The sequence below is a fragment of the Gossypium arboreum genome, chromosome 10, assembly GCF_025698485.1.
Source record: "Gossypium arboreum isolate Shixiya-1 chromosome 10, ASM2569848v2, whole genome shotgun sequence".
Taxonomy (NCBI): Eukaryota; Viridiplantae; Streptophyta; class Magnoliopsida; order Malvales; family Malvaceae; genus Gossypium; species Gossypium arboreum.
Window position 1 is genome coordinate 45215401 of NC_069079.1, and position 11078 is coordinate 45226478.

The 11078-nt window shown below is 32.2% G+C and overlaps 1 protein-coding gene across 4 annotated transcripts; it reads left to right on the forward strand.

The window, feature by feature from the left end:
* Nucleotides 1–4469: 4469 nt before the first annotated feature.
* LOC108487148 (uncharacterized) lies at nt 4470–9027 on the forward strand. 4 transcript variants are annotated; one of them, XM_017791405.2, is made up of 7 exons: nt 4472–4631; nt 4796–5349; nt 5735–6175; nt 6285–6798; nt 7229–8400; nt 8514–8699; nt 8791–9027. In XM_017791405.2, the coding sequence occupies exons 2-7, from the start codon at nt 4818–4820 to the stop codon at nt 8826–8828; spliced, it is 2883 nt and encodes a 960-aa protein (XP_017646894.1). In that variant the 5' UTR covers nt 4472–4631; nt 4796–4817; the 3' UTR covers nt 8829–9027. The 4 variants fall into 4 exon arrangements, with proteins under 4 accessions (XP_017646893.1, XP_017646895.1, XP_052876628.1 ...); XM_017791404.2 differs by having other exon boundaries at nt 4470–5349; XM_017791406.2 differs by having other exon boundaries at nt 4470–5349; nt 8514–8675.
* Nucleotides 9028–11078: the final 2051 nt, after the last annotated feature.

An 11078-nucleotide genomic window follows, 5' to 3' on the forward strand; every position in this document is an offset into this window, starting at 1 on the left:
TTTAATAATAAGTCATTTAAACTTTTCTTTTTCATATTTCATTTCCGGAGTTCTCATTCAGTTTTTGTTTATGTTTATTTTTCATTTTCTGAGTTTTTCAATCCATTTCTTTCCAGTGCCATTGTTATTTGACCATGACTTCAAATTTTCTCTTTTGAAAATGCATTATTTTAATATTCCATTATTTTTAGACAATTCAAACTTATCAATGCTAATAAATAATAACCTCCCTTTGTTGAATATTATTTATAATGGTAGATTTTAATTTCAATTGATATATAATTGTAACATTAATTAAAAATATAATTAATTTAAAATAATATTTATTATTAATATCTTAACAGTGTAGTTCAAACTAATAAAAATTTAAAATACAAAAAAATATTATTGATATAATTTTATCTATGTTATGAATATCTTATTAAGTGGATATCTATCACGAAAGATAAAGTTTTGATGTATTTTAAATTCTAATAGTTATTAGAATTAGATCTCTACTTCTTTTATGCTTCTTATGCCTATAAATAAAGACTTTGATGAAGGATTGTAATCACCCTTTTTATAAATAAAATACATTCTCTATTATTTTTATATTTTCTTTGTTTTTATTCTCTCCATCTCTTTTATTTTATAACACATTATCACCACGATCTTGCTCAAAGTGATAGTTCCTTTTATCAACGATCAAATTTATCCTCCATGATTTCCAATATCTTTGACGACAAGATACAAAGTTTTTACAGGAAGTTTCTTTTAATTAATGTTTCATATTTGATTATTATTTTTCATTCTTTTTCATTATATGTTATTATTGTTTTGATTAACTTATTTTACTTTTTGTTCTTAAGGATAGTGAAAGATTTGATATTGTTTTCTATATAAAATCAAGAAATAGGATCCACTCTCAAAGTTTGCTTTTTATATTTAATCTCTTTCTCTTCATTACAATGGATGTTTATAATCATTACTTCTCATCCATGGTAATATAAGTCAATTTAATCAACTTCTTTTGAAATTTGATTTGATTTCTATTAAAATTTCAATTTATATAATTCATTATCCATATTTCTATGAATTTATAAAATCCTTCATGCATTTAGTTATTGGGATTTTTATGTGGAGATAAATATATATTTTTATTTTTAATAGAATTGATTGGTTTAATTTTGATTTTGATTAAGAAATATGATTATTGCGGAAGGTGAGAAAAAGTACTTACTTGTCATGAATTTTGGGATATTCACTCTGTCTGTGATAATTTCATTGTTGTAAAATTTGAAATGAAGGTGGAGTTTAGAAAATGTTTATGTTTAAACCTTTATATTTGTAATGTTATTTTAATTTGACACTATAATATTTTGTATTTTGTTGTGTTATGATATATAAAAAATATTATATAACCACAATGATTTATTAGTATCATGAATTTATTATTTGTTATGTTTAACATATGTTTTATTTATACCTATTTATTTTATTTTTATATGAATAAATAAAATTTTAGAAGATAATTTTTTTATCATTCATGTTAAAAGAAATGCAAAACTATATATTATTTAAAATAAATTAAGCATTCAATAAGGTTATATAATAAAATGATTATATGCTTTTGAAGAGCTAATATTGCATCAAACTGTAAAAAGCTCTTTAAGAGCTAACATTTTACCTCATTGTTATGCAAAATTTTGTAAAATATAACATTGTTTTTCAGATAAAAAGATATATGTTGAATAAAACCTTCATGTGTTTTACATTAAAACCATATATAGAAATAACATGAGATACTCATGTATTTGTATTACCGAAGGAATACATTACACTATATAATTGAAATATCTAATGTACTCCTATAGTAGTAATATTGTGAAAATAACTTTAAAAATATTTTCAAACGATCTCATACTTTCTAGTGGGTAAACAAAATAATAAGTTACTAATGAAAAACTATGAAATTCTTCCCATTAGTTTTGCTTCATTCTCTGAAGTGAATGCAACAGTACATAACAGTTATGAAAAATGAAAATATAGAGATTATGATTGTTGTTGTAATTGACGATGTGGTTGGAGACATACTAATAATCGTTATCAAGGCGGTTATAACAGTGGTACTTCTAACCACTATAAAAAGAATAATAATGAAAAACAAGAAAATAATGGTCAAAATATTTGAAGATTTTGGCATATTCCTTGAAGTATTGCAAATAATTGTGAAATATTTTCAAGAATGATGTGAAATTTCATATGTGGAATATTTTTAATGAGATGTGATTTATTGCTTAGATAGCCCAATAAAATAATTACACGTGGAAAATAATAAAATAAATAAATAAATCATGAAGTTAAGAAAATAACTCTTAATTTAAATAAAATAAACGTAATTATCTAAAGGGGTTTCAAAATGAATGCACACATTCAATATTTTCGATTTGATTTTTAATTTTCTTTTGAAATCTCTCAATAAACAAGTGCACGCATTCATTTTGAATTTTTTAAATAATTACTTTTTTTCTTTAAATTAAGAGTTATTTTTAATTTCATGTATGATTTATTTATTTTATTAATTTTCACATATAATTATCTTATTGAGTTAATTAAGTAATATATTACATCTCATTAAAAATATTCCATATTTAATTTTTTGGTGAAATAAATAATTAGAATTCTAAATTCTTGTCGGATTAAATGAAAGTTAAAATCTCCTTCAAGGGAGAATTAAAACTTGCAACTCTTCTTTATTGACCAGAGCCAACTTCGTTAAATAGTCAGCAACCTGATTTTGTTCTCTGAGAAAATAGCACAAAAGCTACTGACCTTCTTGGGATAAGATGCGTTTTATCTGTCAAATCTATTAAAAAAACAATTTGAAAAAAAAGGTTTATGGTAAAAAAAAAAAAGCTCAAAAATACAATTAGAACCATTTTGATAAAACATGTAAACATTAGTGACTAAATTTGTCATTAAACTTAATTTAAACTATTCAATTTAATCAATAAGCAATATCTTATTATTTATACTATTTTATTATTTTATTTTCATCAATTGTGTAAAGATTATTAAAAGATTTAATATTCAAAATTTATATTAAATTATTTTATATTTAGATTGTTTTCTTATTCTAGCTTTTCGCTTAACATTATCATGTAGAAAAATCAAAACATCGAGTGGCATTCTATAGTTTTCATATATAAAAAAAATTACATTATGTTTTAATAAATAATTATATATTTCATATATAAAACTTTATAAATAATATAGTTTTATAATATAACCTAAATATTATATTTATATTATTTATAAATAGTGAAGAGTTTAATTTATAGTATATTAATTTTTATTAGCACTATATTTGAATTATTAAAATAATTGATATAAGTTAATTAGTTAATTAGTTATTATTTCGAGCAATGCTGCTTATTTTACTTTTAAGAAGTAAAATTATATCATATATTGAATATATTAATCATGTATTAATTATGATTTGGTTTTTATTATAATAATATTTGACTTGTTAAATAAGTTAATATATTTCAATTATATTTAATCATTCGAATAATGAATATTAATTTACACTAATTCTAGAAATTAAATAAAATATAAAAATTAATTAAAAATTAAACACGTAAAATTAAAATTAATAACTTTTTAAAAGGGACTTTAGATATTTTCTTAACTGATTTGGGAAATGACTAGAAAACATTATTTATACAAGTAAATTATATAATTATGATAATACTTTTATAAAGATATTAAAATCAATAAAATACAATGTATAGTGAGAGTTGAACTTAGAACATCTTTAATCTTTAATCTTAAAACATATAGTGAGACTTGAACTTGGAACATTATATAGTGTGACTTGATCATAGGCTGGATTACTCGCTCGAAAAGTGAGTAAAAATATAGGTTCAAAAAATAGACTTGAATAAAAAATAAGGCCTATTTTCTAAATGGGGCAAGCCTCAAGTAAGATTTTTGGTCTAGACCTGACTCGGCCCGACTCGAGTTTGCTTAATTTTTTTCTACTTTTGTTTTACTGTCATTTTGTTATTATTTTGCTGTTATTTTGCTATTATACTGCTATTATTTTGTTGTTATTATTTAGATATTTTATAATTATTGTTTTATTATTAATTTTGTTACTATTTTAAATGTATTTACTTGCAAGTTGTAACTATCTTAACATTATTTAATGTTTTTAGTGTATTTAATGTATTATATATTTTAAATTTATTTTATATATAAAATAATATAGAAAAAATTAATACAAATAGATTGAGCTCGGATTTAACATTTTTTATCTTGATCGAATTTGAATAAAATGTTAAGTATATTTTTTGAGTTGAATCCAAACCCAGTAAATGAATCTAAAGTTTGGCATACTTGGCCTGTACTCGGCCCGACACGGCCCAGTTCCAATTCTGATACAAACAAAATTACCCGGTAAGGCGTTTCCATTTTTTGTTTTTCCTTTTTAAGAAAATTCTTTCCATTTCCTGGTAACCAAACAAAGTCTAACGGACCCCAGAAGTTATGAACAGTCAAATCGAAAAAGCGTCATATCAAACCTACTTTTCCTTTTTCTAAAAAAAAATTATTTAGCTTTGATTTTGAGGTTTTGCGTGGGCTAATTGGTTAGTTTTTGTTTCATTTGCATTAGTAAATTGGGACTTTAATAGTATTCTAGTTCTGAAATTTCAGCTAGGTTTACCGGCGCACATTGGATGGATTTTTTCCTCAAATATCGTTGTTTTATTTGTTGTTGACATTTGCATTATTGCTTATTTGATTGTTCTAGCAATTTAGGTGTTTTTAAATTGATGGCGGATAGAAACACGACCGCTTCAAAGCCTATATGGATGAAACAAGCCGAGGAAGCCAAGCAAAAAACTGAGGCTGAAAAAGCTGCTGCTGCTAAAGCAGCTTTCGAAGCCACATTCAAGGATGTTGATAAGAACCGTAACAAGGATGTGGTGGCTGCTTCATCGGATAGTGAATCCGAGGACACCGGTGACTTGGTGAACAAGCCAATTGGTCCCGTGGATCCCGTTAAATGCATGGCCGCGGGGCCAGGAATAGCGGGTGGCACTGCCTGTGCTGCCTCCACGTTTATGGTGGTAACGAGAGATGCAGATGAAAGGAAAGTACAGAGTGGGGGTGCGCAGATTAAGGTGAGGGTTTCGCCAGGTGTGGGTATTGGGGGCTCAGAACAGTATGGCATTGTGAAGGATATGGGAGATGGGACTTACTCTGTAACTTATGTGGTGCCTAAGAGAGGGAACTATATGGTAAACATTGAATGCAATGGGAAACCCATCATGGGTAGCCCATTCCCGGTGTTCTTCAGTGCAGGTAACATCGTTAAAACTATGTTTATTCGGTTTTAACTGCATGTTTAGCTGTCACTTGCCATGCATGACTTTGCATGTTTCTTGTCCCTATTTGATTGTCTATATAATACGTGGATCTTTTAATATTCAAATCTTTAGAGTAATTTTTGCTTCTAATATGAAATGCAGTCTTTTGTATATTATTTTTGTTGTTCTAGGTGAAGAAGGCTCACGATTAGGAATTTGAAAAGTTCCCAATGATATTCACCTTCTCATTACTTTGCACTCACTGGCCATATAAAATTGTTGTTGAGTCTTTGTTCTTACTTTTGGCTTCACTTTTAAGCGTGGTTCTTGGTTGCAGTCTGTAGTGCTCAGGGCATAGATGTTGAATTTTTGTTATGCAGGTAAGTCTACCGGAGGACTACTAGGGGTGGCTCCTGCATCCACATATCCAAATCTAGTAAACCAAACCATGCCCAACATGCCAAATTATACAGGTTCTGTTTCTGGAGCTTTCCCTGGCTTGTTGGGAATGATCCCAGGCATTATTTCTGGTGCTTCAGGTGGTGCTATATTGCCTGGAATGGGGGCATCTCTTGGTGAAGTTTGTCGAGAATACCTCAATGGCCGTTGTGCTAAAACTGATTGCAAATTGAACCATCCTCCTCACAATTTGCTGATGACTGCTTTGGCTGCAACAACCAGCATGGGAACTCTTAGTCAGGTACCTATGGCACCTTCAGCGGCTGCAATGGCTGCAGCTCAGACTATTGTTGCTGCTCAGGCCCTTCAAGCTCATTCAGCTCAGGTTCAAGCACAAGCTCAGTCAATTAAGGATTCATCTGGTACTTTTTACTCTATCGTATTTTGAACTGTCTGTTTCTTTGTTAATTTATTTCCCAAGTTCTATTTATTTTGTTGGGCTCAAGCTAACGGTTGTCTGCTGCATGTCAGATTCTCCTGACAAAGCTGGGAAGGCTGATGCATTGAAGAAAACCCTACAAGTTAGCAATCTTAGCCCACTTCTCACAGCTGAGCAGTTGAAACAGCTTTTTAGCTTCTGTGGTTCTGTTGTCGAGTGTACAATCACTGATTCAAAACATTTTGCTTATATAGAATACTCAAAACCTGAGGAAGCAATGGCTGCTTTGGCATTAAACAATATGGATATTGGTGGTCGACCATTAAATGTGGAGATGGCTAAAACGCTTCCTCAGAAACCAGCTATTTCATCATTGACATCATCGTCTCTGCCTATGATGATGCAGCAAGCTGTTGCCATGCAACAGATGCAATTCCAACAGGCTTTGCTTATGCAACAAACCTTGACTGCTCAGCAGGCAGCTAATCGAGCTGCAAGCATGAAGTCTGCAACAGAGTTAGCTGCAGCAAGAGCTGCCGAAATAAGTAAGAAGCTAAAAGCTGATGGACTTGTTAATGAAGAGAAGGAAATCAAGAGTGAATCTAGGTATGTGTCCTCATCAGGACAAATGTACTTCCTTACATACATGTTTTGTTAAGTAAGGCTTACTTTTTGGTTAGGTCCGTATGCTTCAATATTGTTAAAGAATGAAGTTACTTATTGAGCTACATAAGGAATGCAAGCAGAGTTCCGCTATTTGTTATGATAAGTAGAACCCCTATGTTTGCTCCTTTAGTTTATTGTGGTATGATAGACTGCAGCAGCAGCACTTTTTTCAACAAATAATGTTTATGATTCACTATTTAATTAGGAGCAGAACAGTAGAAGAGGTATCTATTTGTAATGATTCTCTTTTTGTTGTCAGATCTTTGATTATGTCTTTCCAGAAGATGCTTTTACTTATAGGAACCAAAGGAGATCACTGTTTTTCCCTTTTTTGTCTCTATGTTAAAGGCTTCTAAATCATTACTTACAGGTCACCATCTACTTCCCGTGCAAGGTCAAGATCAAGATCCAAATCAAAGTCACCCCTTAGTTATCGAAGACAGTCAAGGTCAAAGTCTAGATCACCAATCAGTTATAGGCGAAGGTCAAGGTCCATGTCAAGATCACCAATCAGCTATAGGCAAAGGAGGAGGTCTTGCTCTTATTCACCTCCACCTCGTTTCCGGCGAGACTGTAGGTCCAGATCACCTGAGCGGTCTCATCATTGTTCAAGGTATGATAGTGAAAGACTGTCATATAGAGGTCGAAATGACAATGATAGGAGTAGGAGAAGAGATCTGGACAGATCACATGATCCTTGTTCTTATATTTTGAGGAGAAATAGGAGTAGGACTATGAGTATGAGTCCTCAAACAAGAAAATCACTTGCTGTAGATTCAGACTCCCCAAAACATAGCCAAGAAAGTTCACCAAAGGTGAGGAGATCATCCCGTCCTGGTTCGAGATCACCAAGGCATCGTAGAAGAAGGTCATCTCCAAAGGATGATGAAAGAAAATCAAAATGCAGAAAGCGCTCTAGGTCAAAATCTGTCGATTCTGATAACAAAAAGGATAAAAAATCAAAGCACCACAGCAGAAGGCGCTCCAGGTCATTATCTTCAGAGGGTAAGCATCGAAGAAGAAGCAGGTCTTCTGCAAGTTCGGGTGATAACAAATCAAAACACAGACGGCAGACCTTGTCAGCTTCTCCGGAATGCAAGGTTCGCCCCCACGGTAAAATTGATGAAACAATAAATGATGAGTTGAAACATAGTCATAGAAGGCGATCTCGGTCTATATCTACTGAAGGTAGGCAGTATGCCAAAGAGAGGAGTGGTAGAAGTAGAGATAAGAAGTCTAAACATCGGGATAGATGGCAATCGAGGTCAAGATCTGCTGACCGCAAGCATCCCAAAGGAAGCAGGCTGCCCCCCAGAAATTCAGATGAGAAAAAATCAAAACACCGAAGGCGCCCTAGGTCAAAGTCTACTGAATTCAAGCAACTTTCCATTGATAAAACAGATGAAAGATCAGAATGCTGTGCGGAAAAACATTTTTTATCAGCTGAAGATAGGCCTCCTAGAGGAAGAAGATCTTCTCCTAGAAGTTCTGAAGACAATGATTCAAGACCAAGAAGGCGCTCTAGGTCAAAGTCTGCTGAAGGTTGATACTATTTGGTTAGTGTGAATAAATGTTCACTTTTTGGCATAAAAGTAGGAAATACTGGAGATTGTATCAAGCTGCTTACTTCCATTCTGAATGATATAAAAATGCAGGGGATGAAGGAGTGTTGGTTTCAAAAGAGGACTCCAAAGTTTCTGTAAATGATGGCCAGGAATCAAAGAGAAAACGTTTTCTGAACTTTGATAATGCTGAAGGACTCTCACCAAATAAAAGATCGGATGCAGAAGAAGCAAATAAACTTGAAAGATCAAGTGGTAAGCAGTGGCTTGAAATTAATGGTAATGTCACTATTCACAAAAAAATAACTTAACATCAGTAGAGTTGTATAGTTAATGACTAATAGTAACTTCTATATGATTTCCTTTGCAGAATTAGAAGATCATTCAATTTCTCCTCAGCCGAAATGAGTTGTGGGCTTTATGTGGAACTGGAATTTGGGGATTTCTGTGATCAAATCTTTTCCAAGCTGTTTGACTTCTGAGTCTCTAGTTTAGGCGTGTTTCGGCTCAAGCCAAGCTTGTTAAGATATGATCAACTTATTTAGAGTTTAATGAGCTTTTGGCTCTTATATGAATGGCAGCTCTTAAAGAGATTGTTTAGTGTTTATTTTGGTGCTCAGGTTTTTAGCCATTTATTGGTTCTTCATATGTGTATGCCCTTTGTGCTCTTTTTTTTATCCTTTGCAGGAGTGTGGAACAGATTGGAATTGAAGTCTCTGAGATGTCATTTACTATGGATAAAGTATTCCAAGCAGTGTTCTGCTTTCTTCTGGAATCAACCATGCAATATTTGTAGTAAGCTTCTTTTACTGCTAGATGTATGTTGGACCATTATCTCCATTGCTGAACTGTGAATTTAATTTTTGTTTATTTGAAAGTTCGATTCCTTGTTTCCATTAACTTTGCCTCTGTATTGAATTATTTAGAAACTCATGTACTAGCAGGTCTACATGTACCTGAAGTCATATGTCCTCCAATCTGTTAATTGTAGAATAGGGGCTTGTTACTGTCAGTCTAGAAAATAAGTGATCCTTGTTGGGAAGCTAGGTCTTACTGTAGGCCTCTTTGATCTGCCGTTTTGGTTACTGATTCTTATTTTCTTACAGCCACCTCTGCCTTCTAGCAGCCTTTATGTTCTACAACTATTGTCCTTTCTTTGATGAACTTGATCATAGGTTCCATTTTTCATTTTTGCCTTCGATGGTCTGGATGGCCTGTTATATCCCTACTCATGCAGGTTTTATACATGGTATTCTTGCTGAAGCTGTTCAATGATAATTTTTGGAGGGTTGGTTTTTAATTAATCTATGTGAAGGTATGCAGTTGCTTTGTGGTAGAGAGCTAATGCTATTAAATTTCTATTGATAATTTTGAAATTTGTTTAGTGTTGATTGATAGAAATATGAATGAATGCATTTCTCTGCTGCTGTCTGCAATACTTTGTAACTTTCCTTTTTATTTTTATTTTAATTGTGTTACCAACCTGGTTCTTTATCTAGTCCCACTTTTTTACTTTCCTCGTTTTGTTTTCTTTTGTTTTCATTTCTTTGTTTTTCCTCCTTTCCAAGGAAAGTTGTTGGCGAAAGCTACTTTAAGGTCCTGTGTAACCAGATTCCTCTGGGATGAATGTCTCTGTTTGATCCCCTTGACAGATTGGTTAATCACTTAAGTTCATGGTTTGTCACAGGTAATCTTCTATGCCAGTGTTAGGCTAGTTCTGTTTTATAATACTACTAATTAGCAAGTTAAAATTGCTTGCACTTTGTCTCCTAGATGGATAGATATTAATTCTTTTGCTATGGTAACTTCAACTTTCTTCTGTTCAATCACCAAAATTCTGTTGATCAACTGAAGCAATTTGTAACCTTTAGCACTCTGCTTTATCTCATGGTTCACACTGGGAAAACTTCATCTAACCACTATCAGGTTCCTATTTGGGATTTGAGACATTATTTGGTCATCTTATTGGAGCTAGGTTTGTGCTAGTTTAATCATTTGGAATTTAAACTCTTAAGATACTTTGTTTTGGTTGAAGATTGCATGTGCTTTTTGCACTCAAGGAGAAAAGGCATAACTCCCTCATCTTTTCCACTGCCCTGTCTTCTTTTTTTCTCCTTTTTCAAAGTCTTCCCCTCCCCCCTCCTTTTTTTTTTTTTCCTTTGGTTTCTTTTCTAGGGTTGAAGCATGGATATCAGGATATGGTGAATAAGAGCTGAACTCAGCCTTGGTCTCAAACATCTTGCTGCATTTGACAGAACTTATTAATAATTCCCTATTCCCTCCTATAGAAATCCACCGTCTCTCCCATGCTGCTTTCCCGTTTATGTATTGTTGATCCTGTATTTTTATCCTCTCATTTTATGCACATCTTCAGTCGTTGGCCATGCCCGAGTGGTCTAACAAGTTAATGATAGGTGATGAGTTTAGAACATTTGGATTTGTAAAGCTGTAGTTCCTGAATAGTGTACCCTCCCTCAGCAAGGGAGTAGGATTCGGTTCATTATCATTACCATATTTACTTGTGTAGGCTTTATTTATTGATTAATTACAAAATTCATACTTATCGAGAAACCTAGCCTGCCCTCTCATTCTATTTATTTATTTTGTTTCAAATATTAAGCTAAGCAAAAAGAGGTGCGCCATTTTTGAATTCATGGT

Bases quoted from the DNA above. Each gene is read 5' to 3' on its own strand.
- LOC108487148 (XM_017791404.2), top strand. From the start codon at position 4,818: ATGGCGGATAGAAACACGACCGCTTCAAAGCCTATATGGATGAAACAA. The intron at 5,350-5,734 runs GTAACATCGTTA...TTTGTTATGCAG, and splicing joins CCCGGTGTTCTTCAGTGCAG to GTAAGTCTACCGGAGGACTA. The intron at 6,799-7,228 runs GTATGTGTCCTC...CATTACTTACAG, and splicing joins GAAATCAAGAGTGAATCTAG to GTCACCATCTACTTCCCGTG.